This window comes from Artibeus jamaicensis, unplaced genomic scaffold, assembly GCF_021234435.1.
Source record: "Artibeus jamaicensis isolate MK-2021 breed Jamaican fruit bat unplaced genomic scaffold, CSHL_Jam_final contig_851, whole genome shotgun sequence".
Taxonomy (NCBI): Eukaryota; Metazoa; Chordata; class Mammalia; order Chiroptera; family Phyllostomidae; genus Artibeus; species Artibeus jamaicensis.
The window spans coordinates 16,446,135-16,468,567 of record NW_026521986.1 but is presented as its reverse complement, the minus strand read 5'-3'; the positions used below and the strand labels follow the sequence as shown (position 1 = coordinate 16,468,567).

The following is a 22,433-nucleotide window of genomic DNA, read 5'->3' as shown; positions in this document are numbered from 1 at the left end:
TCTACTAAAACATGAAGCCTTTTCTTTCCTAGGTCATCTCCTGAGGGTATTAAGCAATTTTTCCTCATTAAACTCATCTGAACACAAGACACATGCAGGCTCCTCAGCCACTGACACTGTACTGTCAATGAGACCATGAGGAGGCCAAGAGAAAGATCTTTCTTCAGTGATGGGGTAGCACAGGGACATGTGAGTAAAGGAAGGACACAGACATGCAGTCACAGGTATAGGAAGTTGACCACTGTGGGCGGGAGGGAGGGTACAGGGGATGGGGTGAGACTGAAGAGAAGAATGCATAAAGTGAAGAGGTGGGGTCTGGAGAAAACCTCCACCTGCTTCCACAATTAAGCCTCAGACCAGCCCTTCCTCAACCAGGAATTCCTTGACCTTCACTGTGGACTTTGCTTCCTTGTTCCATCAGGGGTTCACCAGTAACTGGCAGCAGAGCCTGAGCTTGCTCAACATTTTGATCAATGACTTGGCTGAGAACACTCATGGCATATAGTCTGGATGTTGTAATAAACTAAAGTTTAGAGGAATACCTATTTTGTTAGCTATCAGGATCAGGGTCCAAAAGGATGTCAACAGGCAAAAGTGAAATTAAATTTTAAGGAACAAATTTAAACTCTGGCACTTAATCAAAACCCCTCCAAATCCTCCCAAATAAAAAAAGAAATCAATAGCCCCATCTCTTCTCAGCACTGACTATGTCAAACCTAGGGTTTGGGTTCAGAAAATGGTGGTATATATTAGGAGGGGTGTGATCAGGTGGGGTGCATCAAAGGAATACTCAGAATGACAAGGGCCCTGAAGCATGTCACATGAAGAATGGCTGAAGGAAGTGCTACATTCAGACCAAGAGAGAGCTAGATAAAGGCATGAGAGCGTTCATCAAACATTTTAAAAGTTGCACCTGCAAGACAATAGAGCGAGCATATTCCGCAGGAACAGACATTCCACAGAAGAGATCCAAAGTGGGGTTTTTGAAGATACCTACCAAAAATCCAACCCAACTTGAAGATTCTATGCTTCTATGAACTAAGATGATCTCCAAAGAGGCCAAATAGCTATTGGGTTGAATCATGTGAAACTCCTGATATTTGACTGGTTTTGACCTACAATATGACAATTTTAAGTGGTTCAAACTAATTCCACCCATTTAAAGGTAGAAACTAAAGAAAGCTTCAGTGACTCACCTCATATCCTTGTGAGCTCACACTCAGGAAGATCACCAGTTTACATATATGATCTTGGCACTTCTGCAAGCCTTGCAAAGTACTGGGGATGAATCAAATAGCTGGACTGATGATGATGGTTTTCAGAAAACAGCCTGTTGCTAATTTTCCAAGCAGATAGCACCCAGGTCCCAGCCTCTGGATGTGCCCTTCCACAATGCTACCATGTTCCATCCTCACCATGAAGCTCTCTGTAGGATGTCCAACTTAGCTCTAACAGCCTAGTAGCTGAACTAAACAGAAAGTATTTCTTCAAATGTCACTCATGAATCACCAACACCTTCTGAATGGCAAAACCACAGGGTAGAGGAAAGAATGTTGGCAGCACCTTCTCTATCTATCCCACCTCTTTAGGGGGAAGGAGTAGGGTTTTCTCATGTAGGAATCACATGGAAGGAAGAGAGATGAAGGCAATCATGCTATTCACTCTCAGGATTAAAGGATCAGCGATTATGACTTTTAGCAAAATCTTCCCAAAGAACAAGAAGTCTTTGCTCTCCAACTGTCATGAACTTCTCTGAAAGAGCTCTTCATTCACAAATGACATGAAGCAGGAAGGGACACCTGATGTGCTAGATGAAAGAATTATATCCTAATAGATCATGGTGTGCTGGATTTTTAAAAATTCAGGGCACAACTGAACAAAATCAAAGAATGGTCCCAAGTCTAAGTCAAACGAATCATTACACAGGAAGGGGAGAGAAAGGTTGAGCAGCAGTGCCCACAAAACGTTAAAGATTTTCAGTCCCTCTAAGTTCAACTCAATACTAATCATTAAAAAAATACTAAGCTGCTTGATGTCATCATTAACAGATATAAGAAGTCTAGAAAAAAGGGAGTAATGGGACCACTCTGTCATGAACTGGTTGTGATATATCCATGCTACCATAAGGGATGTGGCCATCCTTATTAGGAAAGGATGTAAAAACTAACAACAAAAAGTCATTCTTCAGAGAACAATGACCCAGATTGAAAAAAAAAAAAGCCCTCAAAATCCTTGTATAGAATACCCAAAGAAGCTGGAGATGCTTTAGCCTCCAGTAAAGAAATCCTTAAAGACAAAAGCACTGTCTTCAAACACTGGAAGTATAATTAGATCTATTCTGTGTCTCCACGGGCTGGAAGCAATACAGGTGGTGAGAGCTATCGTGACTCAGAGTAAGGGCTTGCGAACACTTAGTGCTGTTATAATGGAACAGAATGGCTAAAGGAGCAATGTGTTCCCCATCACTGCAGGGGTTCAAGCCAAGTCTGAATAAACTCACATGGGAGAGGCTCAAAAATTAGGTGCATAGACATCCTTGACATGATCCCTTCTATTCCTGAAATGGTGATTCTAACAACAAAGTTTAATGAGCACATGTAATGTAGCAGGCAGTGGGGATGTAGACATGGATAAGTTTTCAAAGAGTAAGATACACCCTGTCCTTCAACAGCCCACAGTGGTCAATGAGGCACATGTGGAGGACAATACACAGCTGATTATAGTGTATTAGGGCAATGGCTGTACCAGCCCCATGCCCTCAGGTGCCATGCGAGCTCAAACAAAGAGATTATTCACCCCAACTTCCCTCTATGAAGGTGGGGTATAAGATAGTGGTTAATGCTGAAACTTTCCAGTCCTTCCACCTTCCAGCTCACTCTCCTTTGAAACAGTAGTTCTCAAACTCTGGTCATATCAGAATCTGCAGGATACCAGTGATTAGCCCTCCAGGTGCTCTGGATGCTCACCGGAGTCTGCAAAAATAAGGCTCTTTGAGATGTAAGCCCTGGATTCGAATCCCGTCTCTGTCTCTTATTAACTGTAGGATTCCAAACAAGTTAACCTTGCCATGTCTCTTTCCTATAAAACACCTGCCTCCCATTTGTAAAATACCGTCTCACAATCACTACGACAATCACCAGCAATCACGTTCGGAGAGCACTGAGCACAGTTCATGGCACATGAAAGGACTTTTGAGCTCCTAGTCATTGCTGTCATTATTCTACGCCCTCTCTCCTCTTCACCCCTCATCTTTTGCCAACACCATTTCTCCAATAAACAGGCAGCACTAGCAGCCTGCCTGCCAGGAATCCTCAGAGGCCTCCCACCATGGCCTCAGTCAGATAAGTTACCCCACCAGAGGCCCACTGTCCTTGGCTCCCAGCTGTGTTTCATCCCTTCACTCCTCCTGAGGCCTAGCCCCACAAACTGACTAGCTTATCCCATCCCCTTTCCAAACATCCCTAGGCAGGTCTACAGAGTGGGAGGGGCTCACTGGCTGCCATAAACAAGCTGTGTGACTTAGCTGGGTTATATGGAAATTCTATGACCTCAGTCTCCCCTCCTATACAGGGAAGAAATTGGTCTAGAACAGTTTCTCTTTGGTCTCACCAATGGCATTGTGAGCAATACAGATCTTTGAGTGAGACCCTCCTACATATTACAGCACATGGAGCATTCATTGCCCCTTCCTCCTAAATGTCACCAATACCCCCTCATCATTGGAGCAACAAATACATTCCCCACACATTTGACACTAAGACTACAGGATAACTCTAATGACTTTTCTCCAACTCTGACTCTGGCCTTGCCCTCTGAAATCAAGAAACAAAATGGGGGGACCATAACCAGCACCCCAGTGAGTCTGCCTTGCTGAGGCTGTAAAAAGGAGGAGATGTTAAAAGACCCTAGAAAAAGGCACCAAGGCCCAGCTCTCTGCTTCCTTCAGTTAGCCAAAGCTGGAGGCAGGCTGGGGAGCAGCTCATTATTCACACTTACTCATCGAGAACTGCTATGGGAGCCAAGGGGGTCTTCCTGGGCCCCAGCCGGGAAATTGGCTGGAAGCTGAGCATTGTGAGCCCAGCCCAGGGCCCCTTTCCAATCCAATGACGCACAGCAGTGGTGGATTTCCCTACAGCCTGCAGCCCCCACTGAGCCAAGCCTAAGGTGGGCACTGAGTAAAGATTGTTTTAATTCCTTTCTATCTCCAGGTGAACCCCAATAAAAGGCAGCCTTGCTTTCAGAGGTTTGGGGTAAAACTAAGAGCTGAGTCCTGAGCACTGTTTATTCATTGAGCAAGTATTTATCCTGCATCTATAGCATACTCACTCTTTTCTAGGCACAGTTCATGTAGTAGTGAATAGGAGTGTACCTTCATGGGTAGACAGCCTGGTGGAACTCCCTAGGAGATGTCTCCAGGGCCAGACACTCCAGGGCCAGACACACTCTGCTCCACCACCTTTTACTGGGCTGGTGAGTTATCATCTCGGAGCCTCACTTCATTCCTGGGTGAAATGGTCTAATGACAGAATCTACCTCCTGGGGATGTCAAAAGCAGTAAATGATGCATGCAAAAACTTAGTATTTCAGTGCCCGGCTCAAAATACAAGCTGAATTAACACCAGGTGTTTTTCTTAATAAGTAAGGGAGAAAAGCAAGTGGGACTATTGCCCAAAAGAATAGGGGGAAAAAGGACAATTTATTTCAGATACTACTGAAGTTGTGAGCTGTAAGTCTTTAGTAATGAAGAAGAAGGCATTTTTCTGATTGCCACTCCTTGGGGAATCCCAGTTAGATGGCCTAATCACAGACCTCAGAAGCCTGAGAGGCTATATAATTCAAACTCAGCACTCTAAAGAAAAGCAGCTTGAGACCCAGACAGGTTACATGACTTAGCCAAGGCCACACAGCTCCTGGGCAAAGCAGCAGACCAGAAGGAGGCAGAACCACAGAGCGGAGATCCCAGATCTGCATTTAAATCCTGATGCCTACCATGCCTGCTCATAACCTGGGCAAAGGATTTAACATTCTCGGAGCCCCAGGTTCTTCCACTGTGACGCACTAGGTGCCTGGCACACGAGGTTCTCACAAATGTCATCCCCTTTCTCAGTTACTGGGATTCCTGGGCCTCACTTAAGAGCACTGGTGACCAGGATCTAAGTTTGAGGGACGTTTTCACCATAAACATAAAGATGGGGTGGATGGGAGAGAATGTGTTCAAGGAAAGGACAGCAGGTATGTTTAGTGGGCTTGATGCTCAGCAGTGAGGATGGCTCAGAACTAGGGAGACCATGACACAAGCCAAAGAATGTGTGGTTTTGTTCTTAAGTCTCTCTGAGCCTAAGTGTCTTCATCTCTACGACGGGAAACATGCATGGAAAAGACTGAACAAGAAAACTTAATAAAATAGAGAATTCATACATTGCTTACTATGTGCCAGGCACTTGTTCTAAAGACTTGACATGCATGAGCTCAATCTGCACAGCAGCCCCTTGAGGCAGGTACCTGCTCTCCCCATCTGACAGGCGAGACACAAAGGAAAGCAGGGACACAAAGGAAAGGCAACTCGAACAGGTCACACTGCCGTGCTGGGATAGAGCCAGGATGTCAACCCAGGCGTCTTGCTCTGAGTCCCTGCTCTATAAACTGTTTCCATAAAGGGCTGGATGTTAAATCTTTCAGGCGCTGCAGGCCATAGGGGGTCTGTCGCAGCCACTCCACTCGACCTTTGCAAAGCAGCCATAGACAATGCAGAGACAAACAGGTCTGCCTTCGTTCCTGCAAAACCTTATTTAAAAACACTGAAATCCAAATTTTATACAGTGTTTGCATCACAAATAATTTTTTTGATTGTTTTCAACTATTTAAGAAGTGAAAAACCATCCTTAGCTCAAAGGCCACATGAAAGGAGTTACTGGGCTGGATTTGGCCTGGGAGCTTCAGTGTGCAGAGCCTTATCCTAAGCTACATCACCCCTCACTACATAAACTGTTATATGAAAAATGCCTGAACAGTGACTGGCACAGACTAGGTGGTCAACAAATGTTCATTCCCTTTCCCTCCCCTAATCGTTCTCCCTCTTAACTCCTATCAGCCCAGAAAATGGCTATTTCATGCTGTGCCCAGCAGAACAAAGATCTGGGATTGAGCAAGGTGGGCTTGCACCCTCCTCAGTTAACAGCCCTGTCAGCTCCAAAGCGGAAGAGAATCTGGGAGTTTTAGGTCAGTGTGTCTTAAACTTGAATGAGCATGTATCCGGGGGTCGGTCTGCGGTGAGGCCTGAGATTCTTGCCTTTCTAACAAGCTCCTGAGGGAGTCCGATGCTGCTGGTGGGCTGGGTCACCTCTGAGCAGCCAGCTTCTAGGGCAAATCCTTTCTATCTAAGAACACAAGTGAGACAAGTCAGACGCTGCACCCTGACTTTGGGTTTAGAAGTGCCCTCAGGCTGGACTGAGTGATCCCCTGGAGACAGGTTAGGGGTGAGGACAAATAATGAGGTCCCCTCTCCAAGGACAGCCTGCAGTGACTTAAACTGAAGGGGGCAGAGATCAAGAGCAGGCAGATGGAGGATGGATCCAAGGCAGTCTGTGGCTTTCAGCAAGAGCAGACCTCCTTTGGGTGCTGGAAGACAGGAGCCCCTCCTCCCACACTTGCCAGGACTATGATGGACCGAAGCAAGAGGCCTATTTCCTCATCGGGCCTCTGAATAACTAGGGCACTTCCACAAGGTCACAGTTATTCATTTAAATTCTAGCTCTAATCAGCAGGCAGAGCCTGAGAAATTATTTCTTCTGAGAAGAGAGGCTGTCATTGGAGCATCATAAACAGCCCCTTCTGTCTGGAGAGGGAAGCTGGGGGGAGGGGAAAGAAGGGGTCTCATAGCCACAGGCCCAGAGCTAGCCTCCAAATCCTTCCTCTAACCACCCACTCCACCCCCACCTACAAATGGCTTGTTCTCCTCTTGGCTGAGAGTTCTGGAACATACTGGAAGAGGGCTGAAGGCTTGACACTATATAGCAGGGCTGGGACTGTCCCCTACTGCCTACAGCAGCCCAGGAGGCCAATGACAAATCCCAGTGGGCCAGGAGCATGAGACAAGTGCCAGACAGTAGTCCTTTCCAGGCCACAAATGGGTTCCATGGCCTTGGAGCTGTCACTTCTCCTCCCTGGGCCTCAGTTTTCTACTCTAGAAAGTCTTAGTGTTGCACCTCTTGGACCGAATACCCACTGAGCCCCAACATGTCTTGAGACCCTGAAGACTCACAATGCTCCTGGTGCTTGTGGTCACACTTTCTGCTCAACCAACATGTCTGAGGTCCTACCATGTGCTGTGTAGCATGTAAGCAAATGGGCAAGATGCACCCACAGCTCTGCCCTGGAAACACCAGGATTTCAGAGTAAAACAGCAGAGGCCGTGGAAGGAGACAAGCTTGAGATCCTGCTCTTATGCAGCAGCTAAGGATAGTGGGCAGATCCTCACCCTCTTTGAGACTCCTTTTCCTCTTCTGTAGAGAGGAGGGCAATACCTGTCCCCCAAAACGTCAAATCAGAGGATGTGCAAGAGGTGTCAAGTCTAAGTGCCCCTATCATCCTGCAAGTCAGCACTCTGAACCTCCTTCCCAATATCTAGAAAGAGGGGCTGTGGATTTTCCCACATGGAAGTCCAGTGACATATTGCTTGCCTCTTGTCTCCTGGGTGTCCAGGTCACCCTCTCCAAGTCCCCAGCCAATCTTCTAGATCTTGGGAAGGGCGCTGCCTGCCAGGCCCCATGTCTGACTGCGTTTTACAGTAGCATTACTCCTAACCAATCTCTACAGTTGCATTAGCTCACGAAACCCCCAATTTGTCTTCCTAAGCAGAAGGAAGAAAACATTAGAGAGCCACTAAACTCTTCTTATTTCAGAGCCACAGCCATGCTGGCTCTGGATTGCCTGGCCAGGGGCTCAGAAAGGTGGGAGGCTGCCCGCTAACCTCCACCAGGCCTAGGCAGCTCCGGCTGCCTCCTGCCATATTCAGGGCCACAGGAAAGGCTCTGAATTCATGATTTGCTTCAGGCTTAGAAACCATGAAAAAGTAAGGGTCAGTGGAGTGACAGGATTGGCAATCAACTTTTGACATCTCAAGGGCAGAAGGAAAAATGTAAGATTTAGAATTAGACTGGAATCCCCTCTTGGCCCTACCACTCAGTCACTCAGTGACATCAGCATATCACTTAACCTTCTGGCTTCAACTTCCTCAGCAGAAAAATAGAGCGCAGGTGACATACCTCAGAGGGTTATTAAGAGGATAAAATGAGGTAATGGCCGTGAAATTGGAATGGTGCTAGTTGTAGATGCTGTCATTTAAGGCAGGCTCACCCCCTGACCTCTACCCCTTTGAAGAGATGGAGAAGAACCCCTGGCCCACTGCATTTCACCCACCATGCTGTTGCACCCAGCACCAATGTGGCACCTTTGGGGGGATTAGGAAAAGGTAACCCATGGTCAGAGGCAACCCCATGAACACAGGCCTGGCAAGGGGAATGCAAGCTACAGAGGGCACAGTGTGCACAAGTCCACAAGGGGACCCTGCATCACATCTCTGCTGGCAACCATGAAGAGAAAGGGCTAAGCCAAGAGGCACTTTCACAAACCAAACTTGAAGTGTCAGCCTTCCTCCCTTACCTCCTTGTTGCATCCCAGAAAACATCACCTTAGCAGACAGGCCTTCTCTGACCACCCTCTGCAAATTAGCTACTTCATGTTTACCTCCTTCATTTTTCTCCACAGCCCTTATTACACACCACCTGGTACAATACATGTGTGATGTAGACACATAATATACATAATGTGTATGCATGTTGTGTATATGTGTATATGAAAATATGTACACATACAGGGTAGGGCAAAAGTAGGTGTAGATTTGTTGGTATGAAAATAATACAATAATTAATAAATAACACAACAATAAACTCTATGCTTCTCATAGTCACAACTCTACACCTACTTTTGCCCCACCCTGTATGAATATAGTTTCTTAGTTCACTGTCTGTCCCTGTCTGGAATAAAAGATCCACGAGGACAGGGAATGTTCTCTTTGTTTACTCTTTTATGCATAGTGCCTAGAAGAGTGCCTGGCACATAGTAGGTTCTCAATAAATATTTGTTGAGTGACGGACTAACTAAAATATTATCAGATAGAAAGAGTGAATTTAATGGCATCTTCTTGGGAAATGCTGTCTTGTGCTTTGATTCAAACACTTATTTTCAAAGGGACAGGGAGTAGACAGACACAAGGTGGAGAAACTGTGGATTAACTAGGGATAATTGTATTACTCTCCTATGTTGTACAGTAGCTCATATAGGTTAGTGATCAGAAACTCTTCCCAAGGTTGGTTGATTATTTTAGATATTCAAAAATAATTTTTAAAAATTTACTTGGAAAGAAGTCTGCTGATTATGTCACACTGCTTCTAAGCAAAAATAAACTATAGTCCCATTGGGAAACACTTACCAGATCTTCGATCGCTGAGGATTTTCAGTGTATTCCAATGAACAACACATGGGCTTTGGAGTGTGCAAGTCCTAAATTCAAATCACATCGCTACCACCAAGGAGCCCTATTACCCTGGGCAAACTGCTTAACCTGCTGGGCCCTAAGTTTCCCTCACATTAAAATGGATATAACCATACTTATATTGCTGTTACAAGAACTAAATGTTGAAAGGACTAAATAAGAAAACATGTGGAAATATCTAAAAAGAGATGATACTCCCTTTTTATTTGATGGGGTTATTCTTCTTAACTCAAAGTTCCAGCCAATTTAGAATGATCTCTGAACCATTCTAAATCATGTGCTTCTTATCTATAAATGGTTGTATCCTCTCATACGAGTCTCTGTGTATGTACATATATATGTGTCTAGACACATACAATGCTTAAAATTAGGACTCTGCCTGAGTATGCATTAAAAAAAGAGAAACACACAATTGTCATAAGGATGGTTCTTCCATTTCTTCATTGATTTATAAAAATAGTGTATTTTTTACAGTGAGCATGTATTAGTTACATAACCAAGAAAAAAAACATTGCTAATTTCATTATGGAAAAGCCATTTCTTAGAATAAAAAGAAAGAAACCTTCATTTACCCACACCATATTTTCCATGCTGAGTATGTCATATCTTCAACTTTCAATCACACAAAGCTATAGAAGGTAAACAGATTTATGGAGGACAAAGCAAAATGCGCATTAAATGGGAGAATACATATCTTAAGAACATCTGTTAAAAATATATTTTAAAATGTCCACTTTCCACACTTTGATTTACCCAGAAATATTCATCAGAAGGAAGTGAGAATATAAACATGGGAACCGCATTTGTTTGGTTTTAAAATGATTCTTCAAAACCAATACAAATCCATCAATTCAAGGCATTTCTTCTAACCTTAAGTCAATAAAAATGCAGTGTATTTAGATTTTGGTTGTGTTTACAGTCCCTAGGAAAAGGTCTCACTCAGAGTCAAACATGCACAACCTGGCAGAAAGGAAAGTTACAGGGCAGCTGTGCAGACACAAAGACTCACCTGGACCTTGACTGACATCTGTGGCAGCATTTTCAAGAAGGGGGAAAGGGAGAGGAGAGAAAGGGAGAGAAAAAAGGAAGAAGAGTGTTAGCAGCACACACACGCAATGCAATGTGCGCTTGCATGACTATCAAGTTCATGCAAGGTCCCAAAAGTGATCAGCTGCTGAGCACTTAGTTCTACCTTCACCCAAAAACCACCCATGCAAGCTGAGGGGCCAAGCTCCCTGTTCACTGTGCATGTAGCAAGAGAGATGAGCTTCACATCTGTCCGGAAAGACAACATCCTGGAATCAGATAGGGCTCCAAAGGGCTGAGCAGACTGGAATCCTGCAAGAATATCAGTTAAAATATTCTGATTGATTTCTGCATACCAATGCCCAAGCAAATCCCCCTCCCCTCCAGATACAGAACACTGGACATGGAGTCAAGGAAGGTTTCCCAGTAGAGAGAAAAAAATAATAATAAATCACTCTGTTGAGGAACAAAGAAAAAGAGGCATAAGAATTAAGAGCCAGTTGCAGCATTGTTCATCACATAGGACTGAAGGACACAGATCACAGAACATTCATAATTCTCTCCCTCCCCAGTATTCCCAATGACCTTTCTTCATCACAGACAGCAGTGTGTGCACGTGGGATTGAGTGTGAGTAGATCATTTGCCTGACATTGAAATTCTGCCTGCTCCTTTAATTTCTCTCTTTGCTTTCACTCCATCATTAATGACAGGAATTGCCATTTGAAATCACTTTTGATATCTACAAATAAACACCCAGCCGTGGGAAGGTAGATCTTTGAATTAAGCCAATAAACTTTCAGAAATGAAAAACAGTTCACTCCCATCGTCTCCATGAACATCTCCTCCTTCTACCCTCAAATGTGAAACAGAATCATGCTAGAGAAGCCAAACTAAGAGCAGCCCAGAGCATTGTTAAAACCCCTGGACCCAATCCTGAGGTTATGCTACAGCCAAGGAGAAAGAACAAGGTTATTTCCGGAAACCACTGGCCATTTGGGTGATCCTGGGTGACTGATTGGCTTGGAATCACTGAATGGTGAATTTGGGATGTCTGTGAACATTATCTACTTTACTCTTTTTTGTTAAGATGGAGGATGAGAAACATGGCTAAGGTCACACAAGTAGTTCAGAGAGAGAGCCTAGAAAAGACCCTAGATGTTTTGAATCCCACCCAGCTCACCATTCATTCAAGTGAAACCCAAGTCACTCGAGGGAATTATGAAAACCAAATTCAGTTTGCAAGCCAAATGAGCACCCTGAAGCCAGAAGGGAGCTGGGTGAATGCCTACCAGCTACCCCTTGAGTGGGTTATGGGTTATCCTCTGTGCCTCTAATTTGCTGCCATTAGATTTGTCAAGTTCCAAGAAGTTCCTTAGGGCTCTTGCCCCAGAAAAATCCAGGCACCAACCTAACAGAATTGTGCCTCAGCATCTGAGAGGAGCATGTTCATAGTAACAGCTGAGCATTTCTCCAACCTACACCCTATATTCCCTAAAAGCAGTATTTGCCCAAAGAGACTTCTAGAGAGCACTGACTCATTCCTCAGCCACATCCCCTTTCAAGTTTTCTGATGAGTTATTAGATTTAGGGGTGGAATGGCAGGGGGAGGAAGAAAAGAGGCAAAATAGAAGAGATGAGAAGAGAAAACATTCTGCATAAATAACTAAGCAGGGCCATTAACTATGTCTGATGGCTTGCCTAGGATAGCAATTGTTAAAATACCCCTTCATTAAACAGGATATCAAATTATTTATGTGTGGTAGAGTTCAGTGGTAGGAGTGTCAACACCATCATTCATTGAAACATGTTCTTTAGGGGCACCAAGACCCAAGGGAGACAGGATGCGTCAGAAACCCAAAATTCTTCCAATACTAAGTTGTCCATTTGGGCATTGTGGTTACAATCCTAAATTTCAGAGACAGACAGGTCTGGGTTCAGCTCCCAGCCTGCTCAATGGCCTTGGGTCAATCACTGAACTCTCTCTGAGTCCTTTCCTCAGCTTAAAACAGAGAGAAAACAGAGCCTCCCTCATGGCAGTGTTATGAGAATTAAATGAGATTAAATACTTGTAAAGCACTTAACTCTGTACAAGGCAAACACTATAAATGGTAGTTGCTCTGATTATTATCATTTTGAATTACCACAGACAGAATTACTAAAAAATGTTGACCAGATGGCTCCCTGGAAATGCCAGGAGACCACAGGAATTAAACTGTATTTCTTTTGGTGATTTAGGTTCGACTCTTCTATTTGTGAGTGAAAACCTCTTGGCTTCCCTTCCTCTGGGTGGTCTCTCCCCCCTCCCCTTTCCTCAGGAGGAAGTGGGGCCAGAGGGAGCTAGCAAGTTCTGGGTGAGCATTAGCAGAAGACAAAACAAACCCCAATCTTATATCTTGTGTTTCCCTTCCTCAAACTTTAATTTGGCTCAGTTCTAGTCGTATGCATAAAAAATGACCACCAAGAAACCCCCACTTTAACGAGGGGTCGGGATCCAAATTCATCTTCAGCTGTGGCATCAAGCTAGAGGTAGTTCTGAGGGTTCTGTCCAGTTTGAGGAACAGAGAGACACTATACCATCTGATTTACCTGAGTCTCTGCATTCAGTCTGACCAGCAGAAAGAAATGACGAAGGTAGGAGTGGAATGGGCAGGGGGATGGGCAGTGGGGTGGGCACAGGGTGGGGAACAGAACTTCAACAGTATTCATCTACTGTATTGTCTGACAAGCATCATTTTCTCCTTTTTATAGCAAGCCCCAGTTGTCTTCTTGGGACCCCCCCCCGTTCCTACCCTTAATCCATATGGCTTGGTAGAGATGACCACTACCCCCACCTTAGCTCCAAAGACAGGCATGTGACACAGACAAGGTCATGAGAATTCACAGCTAGTGCAGTTTCCTTATCCATAAAGCGGGTGTGATAATAGTTCCTACCTTCCAAGGTTGTTGTAGGAGCTTAGAAGAGTACCTAACATATGGAAAGCCCTCCGTCAATGTTAGCTGGTAATTTGGTTACCTTCATATAGGAGGGGATAAGAATATTTTTTAAAAACCACCCCAAGCTTTCTGATGGTCACACAGCAAGGCAGTCTGTCCCAGAATGCAGCTGGGGTGGTTTGGACTCCATGCCTTGCTGCCTTCTGTTTCCAAGGGAATCACCCCTCGAGTGCCCTCTGTCTGTAGCTGCTGTTGATATACAGTCTGAGGTCTGTGTTTGAGAGAGCAGCACTGAGCCCCAGAACTGGCAAGAGGCAATGTGTGTGTGCAGGGGGGGGGGTGTGTGTGTGTGTGTGTGTGTGTGTGTGTGTGTGTGTGTGTGTGTGTACATAAATTTTTAAATAGATTAGAAAGTGGGGGAAAATTGGAGAAGCAGAGGCAGTTGACAACCAGATGTGACTGATTCAGGGGAGATGGCATCCTCAGCCCTGCCAGCCCTTTTCTGCTCCCTCCTGCTGTTTGATTTTCTCACACTGCTGGGCCTGTAGTTTTCCAGAGTGCCACAGCATGTAAATCTATATTCTATTTTCTCTCCTAGAAAATAGGTCAGACCCAAGGCAGAGTTCACCGGGTGGGGTCCCGGAAGGTTTGGCTGGGCCTTGCCTGCAGGAGGCAGCCTGCTCCATGCTTCCCAAAGCTCCTCCAGGGATTTGGGGGTGTGTGGAAGTGGCAAGTGGAGGGTATCTCAGGCTCCTGCCTCTTGAGATGTTCGAGTCCAAATGAAGGGTGACGGAAAGGCTCCCCAGGCTAAGCTATACTCTGCAAGTGCAACAGTGGCAGATGGAGGGTCCTCCCCCCACCAAACCCCGACTCCCAGGCCTGCAGTTAGAAAAAGCAGATCTCCCCAAACTGCAAGAAATTGTTCCTTTGAACTTTAAAATAACCATGCTGATCATCCACACTTGTGGCCGAAGTTGTTGAAGACGCTGTAAGTGTCTGTGGGGTACTGAGTGGAGGTAGGAATGTAAGAAGGCCCCGATTTACTTCTTCTCGGGTCATGAAGGCAAAGGGTGGTGGAAGCTTTAAAATCCTTCCTTTTCTGGGTTGCCTCCCTGCCCCTCGTCTGAGCATGACATTCCTAAGAGAGAGGTGGCTGCAGTCTGGGGCAGGATTTGTTTTCATCAGGATTTTTCCCCCTAGGTTTTTTTGTTTGTTTGTTTGTTTGTTGTTGTTTTTTTTGAGTACCTGCCATCCACCCAGGTCAGTGTAAATGCCAAACCTAAGGATGGGAAAGGAAAGATGCCCTGTTACGTGAGCCAGTCCTCAGTCATGCTCTGATGGCAGTAGAAGCAACTAACACTAATTGAGCAGGCCCTGCCTAGAGCCTGTGCCTTTGCTGTTGCCCTGCCTGAACAGTCTTTGTCAGGCATATGTAAAACTGTTCCTCACTTTCTTCAGGTTTCAGCTCAGATACAACTTCCCCAGAAAGGCCTCTTCAACCACCTTTTTGAAAATAGGGACCCTCCTCCACCCCTTACTCTGTTTCTCCTTTCATCATGGCCCTAATCACTATTTGACATTACATGCTGGGTCCATGTTTTTATTTTTTATATCCCCCCATTAAATCACAAGTTTTATGAGAAAAGAAGTATCATCTGCTTTATTAAACACTTGTATGCCCAGAGTTCAAGCAGGGTCTGGCCTCTAACAGGTGTTCGTCAATATGTGTTGAATAGTGACTAGTTCATCTCAATTGATACAATTCACTGAGATAGATTCCATTAGTATCTCCATTTACACATGAGACAACTGAGGCTCAGAGAAGTCAAGGCACATCCCTGTGCACAGAGGGGCAGAGCTAGGATGGACTCTGGGTCTAGCTTCACCCCCTTACTACATGGAGAAAGCCTGTTTTCTTTGCTTTTGGCCTCATTACCATGTGGGCTGTCTCCAGGGGATAATAAAGATGAAACCTGGCAGCTCTAGAGAAAAGAGAGCAGCCTATTTCCTGATCATTCCAGAAAAATTTCTGGGGAAGTCTCCTTCAGTTTGGCTGAGGTCACATGTCTAGTCCTGAGCCAATTACTGTGTCCAGCAGCACACATCAGAGGCTGAATGTGACCATAAAAGGGGATAATGTCTGTGTGTCCCTGGCACAAAGTCATACTGATCATAACAAAGCTCACACTTGTTGAGCATTCCCTGTGTGCTGGGCATTATAGCAAGTGCTTTATATTTAATTTTATTTAATTCTTTTATATTTTATTAAGTTGTATTTCATTCTTTATATGATTTTTATTTAATTCTTTATATTACATCTTATTTCATTCCCATCCCACCCCTAACAGGTAAGAACACTATTCATCCCATTTTACAGGCAAGGAAACTAAGACCCAGAGGCTCTATCATTATTAATACCTCTCATACTCAGAGTAGCAACACATCAGATAAGGGTCAAGCTATATTCTGTAATAAAATAAATTGTCTCAAACTAGAACAGGTACCCATTAAGCTATTACAAATTAGGAACTAGAATGCTGGGCATCTCCCAGAAGTGAGAAAAAGGCACAGCTTAGGATAGAAGGAAAAGGTCAGATGCAGTATGACCTTGGGCCTGGATACTGGAGCCCCTGCTCTGGGCTACCTGCTTCATATGAGCCTGTTCTTTGCCCTTCTGCAGCCAGATCCCACCCCAGGAAGAGAGGAGTCCATGGGGCCAAATGGATGTTCCCACCCAGAACCAGCAGTACCTGCTGTGGTCCTCATGTAGAGGACACTCCAGTGCTCAGAACTTCTTGCCCAAATGGATGCCATCCACATGCACCCTCTTCCCTGGGTGCATTCTCCCAAAAGCAGCCCAACCCACTGGTGTATGTATTCTAGAGCAGGGGTCCCTGACCCATGGTCCAGCCTGTGAGGAACCAGGCAACACAAAAGGAGGTAAATTTGAATATAATCAGTTTGAATTATCCTGAAACTATCCCCACCACCCTGGTCTGTAGAAAAATTGTCTCCCACAAAACTGGTCCTTTGTGCCGAAAAGGTTAGAGACCGCTGCTCTAGAGTAAAAAAATGGCCAAGGAGGGGAGGCTGTTTGCAGGATCTGCGGACTTTTGCAGGCCAGGTGTGCACACAAATGTAGGCCTTAGTGGTACTAGAGGTAGAGAGAATGGAGGCTGCCTGGTGGTGGCCTTGTGTATATTCCTGCCCCAGGACTATAAATATCAAGGCAGGCCTTCCACCCAGGATCACACCCATTATCGAAAAATAAGTAAATAAAAGCAAAGCCTGCATGTCCAAAAGAGCCTATTTTTCTTATCCGTAATGGGGAGAATGAGCACAGGTTTCTTTCCTTTCCTTCAGGAACAAACACAGAAATGATTTTTTTTAGTTGGGAGCTAAAGCAAACTTGTACCAGTGAAGAGGCTGGGTTTCCTGCGTCCCAGGTTCTTTCCAGCTGTCGGTGTCTGAGCTCTTCAAACACAGGAAGAGTTGTCTCTCCACAAAAGGCCAGGTGGGGCTAGCTTCATCCCCGACACAGAGCCCATTTATCCACCTTTGTCGAAGACTGAGCCCCCTCAAGCCCTGGTGCTGTTTGCTTTTGTTCCTTGATGCTAATAACTCCAGATTACAAGCTAGAGAGGAAGGGGAGCTGCTGCGTCAGGCGCCAGCCAGCCAGGGAAGGAAGTGGCAGGGAGAGGAGCAAGTGAGAGGCAGGAAGAAACAAGGACGGCACTGTGGGCCAGGTCACTGCCGTGCCCCAACACCTGAGGGGCCCTCGTGTACATGCAGTGACTCTGGCTCGAGGAATTAGAGCTTGACTGACAGGTGGGGAGAGAGGCAGTCTACCTGCTACAGACAAAATCAGAGATCAGTGCAGACAGCGGCACTCCTATTTTTTTATGCCTTCGGGATTCTGAGCGCAGACAAGGGGATAAGGCAACCTTGGGTTTAAATCGTGGTTTGCCACTTGTGATTAAAAATGCTTTTGTCAAATTCTTAGCTTCACTTTCTTCTTCAGTTGCATGGGAATAATTGGTAGTAGAGTCAGTTCTGCTAGCAAGGTACTCAGAGCTCCTCCTATGAATTTCTAGAAGTCACTGTGCTCTGCAAAATAGCATGGTGAAAAGCACAGGGCTTATTAGGAAAAATGGGGTTGGGGTCCCCAAACCCCCAAAACATCATCAGTGACACATAATAAAGATAGTGGCAACTTTCACAGTTGTCATTCTCAATTTTTCCTGTGTTCATGTCTTAAGACATGTCTTTAAGAGCAACAATTGTGTTGTACTTTGATGTTTTATTGTGTCCTTTAGCAAGTCGATTCAAGATGTTGTTTGACAGAATGACAGACTACAAGTTTAAAAATCCTCAGAATTTCATACTTGTATCATGGAAATGATACCAAAATAATTGAGTGCTTACTGCTCAATGCTTTCCATGTATTAACTCATTTTATCCTCACAACAGCCCTACGAAATCATGTACATTATTGTCCCATAAAAATATTAAATAACAATAAAAGACAGGAACCCATTTTATATATGTTACATGGTTAAGAAACACGTAAATACAACAAGAAGTGTGGCACTTGAAAAGGACGTGAAGTTTGCATGTGAAAGTGGGGAGTTTGCAAGCTGTGCTGTAGTAAGGGGAGGGTCACCCGAAGTCATGTGGGTGTGGCTCACCACACACAGGGGGACCGAAGCAGCTGCCTCGTGTCCAGGTGTGTGCACTTTGGGTGTCCCTACACAGCTGGAGTCAGCCAGCTGCAGCTTTCTGCCTCCACCCAGTGTTTCTTATGGATGAAGTCATGCATAATCAAAAGCGGAATTATTATGCTCAAATAGTTCCCTAATATATCAATTGCATTGGGACAAATTTGCATTTTCAAAACACACATTATAGCAGAACTGACTGTACCTAATTTATATGACTGTTAGGATCAAATGAGATGATCCATATAAAGTGCTTAGCACAACGCCGGGCAAAGAGTAAACATTCAACAAAAACTTACTGAAACTGTTAATATTAGTGTCCCTGCTGGCTTGTTGACATAATCCCTTATAAACTGAAAGTGCCAAGTTGAGCTTCTATTGAGCTGTTTAAGCCTTGCAAACAGAAGTCATCTCCAGCTAAATAATACTTTCTAGCCTTAGGTCATGAGGTTGGCACCTACGAAAGGCTCCCAACCCAACAGGCTGAGGGCTTTAAAAAGTCCTCACAGCAGATGGACACTGCCAGGGGTCAGGGCCCAAATGCCATCTTCCTAGGTAAAGAAATAGATGCTGACCTCCTTAAATGAGCATGGCCCTTCAGCAAGAGAGGTACATACCTGTAGCACAGAGAATACAAGGATATCAAGAGAGAAACTGACCTAAATGATCTAAATGATAGGATGTCCCATCATCTAGCAGGACAGAGAGGAATATATCCGCATGTTGCAGAAACAGCCTAGATGCAGACATCTTCAATTTTTCTGCACCCTGCCGACAGCACAGGGTTCTGGAGTCAGAAACACTCGGATATCCTGGCTCAGAAATCCTGGCTCTAATAAATACTATATATTTGATCTTAGGCACGTTAACAATCCTGTCTGAACCCTTATATCCCCATCTGTAAAATGGAGATAATCTACATACCTTGTAGAACTGGTGTAAGGGTTATAAGGAAATAATGCATGCAAAAGTACCAAGATGAAGTCTGGTACAGAGAAAGTACTGATCAATGTTGGCAAATCATAATTATTGCATTACTTGACCCAAGTGATTTCCTTGAGAAAGAAGATCTGTCCTCTTTCTAAGATTTCTTTCTCGCGGGAGAGACTAACCCCTCAGGGCTTATGCCAATTGGAATTATCGTCTGAAAGACATAGGTGGGTCTCCCAGGGTTCCAGTGGAGGTGAGTTCTGCAAATTCTACAATTCAGTACAAAAAAGAGCCTTGGAAGAAGACGCCTACTGAAGCTCTTCTGTAGGGGATTTTGTTTTGTTTTTCCTGCTGTGGATAACAGGAAAAAGTCCTGGGTTTGGGATCAGAAGCCAGGGGTTTAGTTTTGTTTTTCTAATTTTTTATGGTGGGAAATTAATAACCTAACATAAAATTTACTATTTACTCATTTTCAGTGTATAGTTCAAGGGCACAAAGTGCATTCAGATTGTCATGCAGCCACTGCCACGATCCGCTTCCAGAACTCTTTTCATCTTGCAAAACTGAACCTCTGTACCCATGAAATAATATCTCCCCATACCTGCTGGCAACCACCATTCTACTTCCTGTATCTATTAATGTTATTACTCTAGGAACCTCAGATGAGTGGGATCATACAGCATTTGTCCTTTTGCGTCTGGCTCATTTCACTTAGCACAATATCCTCAAGGTTCATTCATGTTATAGCTTGTGTCAGAATTTCCTTTATTTTAAAGGCTGAACACAGTGTATATATGGCACATTTTGCTCACAGAAGCCCTGGTTTTGAGGCCTAACTTTTCATCCCAGTACTAGCTGAGACTTTAGGCAACTCACTCAGCCTCTCTGAGACTCAGTTTTCACACCCATACTTGTGGGAACAATGACACTGATTACATGTCCAGGTTGCAGTGAGGACTAAATGAGACCATAAACATGGAAGCATTTTGTGAAAAAGAAAGTGCTATGCCATTCATCTATTCACTCCAGAAACTTTAACTGAGTGGCATTTCCTTACTAGCCACTATGCTTGATCCTGGTGTCAAAAAAAAAAAAAAGATTGAGTAGGGTCCCTATTCACAATAATATTATAAAAGAAATTCAAAAATATGACCAGAAGACAAGTTCAGCGATCACTGCCATTTACTGAAGACTTCTATGTGTCAGCTGACCACGGAAGCCTCTTGTGCATGTGTATTTAACCCTGATGTAGACGACTATTATCCTCATTTAACAGATAAAAAAACCAAGGCTCAGAGAAGTTAATATCCTCAAGTCCCTTCAACTCACAAGCAGGAGCCAGGACTTAAACTCTGTTTCTCTGAATCCAAAGCCCTTTTCCTTCCTGCAGTTCCCTATTTATTCTTCTCTCACTGGTCTGATCGCCCAAATCTACCACCCTATGGGATATAAAGGCAAATCTCAAGAACAAGTGTAGAAAACTGAGGGAAAAAATTGATAGTCATAAAGCATTTTAAAGTGACCATGACATCTGCTGTGGGGCAGGACCCCGGGGCCTGTACTTCAGAGAAAGAACTATAAGTTGGGGCAACATATCCACAACCGAATTCCACGAAAATAAAACATCCAGCAAGAAGTGAATAGGAGTTCCTTGCCACTACCCCCCTCCAAAAAATATTCTGTGGTCAAATAAATTTAGGAAACAGAGAGTTAAACAAAGCTAATCAAGTATCTCTACGGCAAGACTGTAGAAAGCCTCACCTGCACTGAGACACAGTGTGAAATATTCAGTTTTCCCAGAGGTCTGAAACATTGGACACCTCCTTCTCTGTAAAACACCTAGTGACATCTCACTGAACAGTTTGAGAAAGGCTGGCTGTAAGGTTCCCAGAACAGCTGGGAAGGCTCTTTTTTCATAAGCCTTTATCCTCACCCTTTTTTTGTTCCCATAGCGAGCCTTTGTGTCTGGTTGAATTCAAAACAGCTACCATTTACTGACCACTTACTGCATGCCAGACACTGACTTAGGCACTGGAGACTCAAAATAACTGTGGGTGATGTAGTTAGTCAATCCAATAAGCCAAGAAAGGACATAAACATGGTAGGGCAGCTGTATCTGGTCATCTTTTATCACACTTAGCACTGATGGGGGATTCAGGGTTGACAGAGAATGCTTCTAAATCTTTGCTGAAGAAACCTTGAAGCGGCCCTCAGAGGATGGACAGCAACAATTAAGTGGAGAGAAATCTTATAAGAACACGTTGCCAAAGCCAGCCAGTGGTCAGATTGACGCCCCTGAGGGCTGGGCATATAGTGTACCCGAAAGACCATAAACTTGGAGCTCAAATACCAGCTTTGCTATTTATTATGAGACCTTGGTTAAGTTACTTGAATTTCATCTGGAAAATGGGGATCATATCAATTTGAGATTTGTGAAGATAATAAAGAGACAAATGCATATAAAATGCCTAACGATCTGCCTGGCACCACCCTCAGCACACGTTAGTCCATTTTCTTTGATTTGTGACACCCTGGAGTAGTGTGTTAAGAAAGAGTCTGAGGCTTCATGTGGGCCTGGAAGAAAGAGGAGGTCATGACTGATTAGCAGTGCCTGCCATGGGTCACATACTGGCTCAGGTAAGTTGGAGACTTTCCACTGAAGGCTTCTACAAAAGTCCTCACTCTGAAAATAGGAGTCTTCTAGAGACCTGGGAACCCTCTGGAGAAGGCAAGTAGCCCTAACTGAAGGTTCTCTCACTACTAAGCCCCTGTCAGCTTTTCTGCTCTCCATCATCCTCCTCCCTTCCTTCCACTTTCAGAAAACGAGCAAGATTGGTTTCTTCCCTTTGTAAAGTTTTCTTGGTGTGAAATTAGTACAATGTTTGCCCTGGACCTAAAAAAAAAAATCTTCTTTGGAGTCTGAGGACCATGCATGTAGCCCCCTAGTTATTACCAGTCCCCTCCTGAAGTTGTCAACAGGACCCCATAGGCCTTTCCAGAGGCAGCTTGGGGACCCAGACCATGAGGCACTCCATAGCCAGGAATGATAGAGATCAAGCAAGAAGATGGGAAAGGAACTCCACATATTATGTATTGAAAACATGCCTTTTAAGTTATAAATATTATTAATTACCATTTTTATGTTGTTACTCCTGTGGTACTATAGTTAAAAACAGTAGAAACATAAAAATGGGGGTATCATGGGATTGTTTCAAGGAGAACAGAGTAGAGGACATGCAGGAAATTTCAGAAGTTCAGTTGTAAGCAGTCA

General features: G+C 44.4%; 1 protein-coding gene across 1 annotated transcript in view; it reads right to left on the bottom strand.

Moving 5' to 3' along the window:
- The window catches only part of NRXN3 (neurexin 3), a 1,496,747-nt gene that overhangs the window by 1,388,307 nt on the left and 86,007 nt on the right, over positions 1-22,433 (bottom strand). Inside the window, exon 3 of the mRNA XM_053673404.1 lies at positions 10,563-10,580. Within this exon, the coding sequence (XP_053529379.1) occupies positions 10,563-10,580 (18 nt within the window). The remainder of the gene's footprint in view (positions 1-10,562; positions 10,581-22,433) is intronic.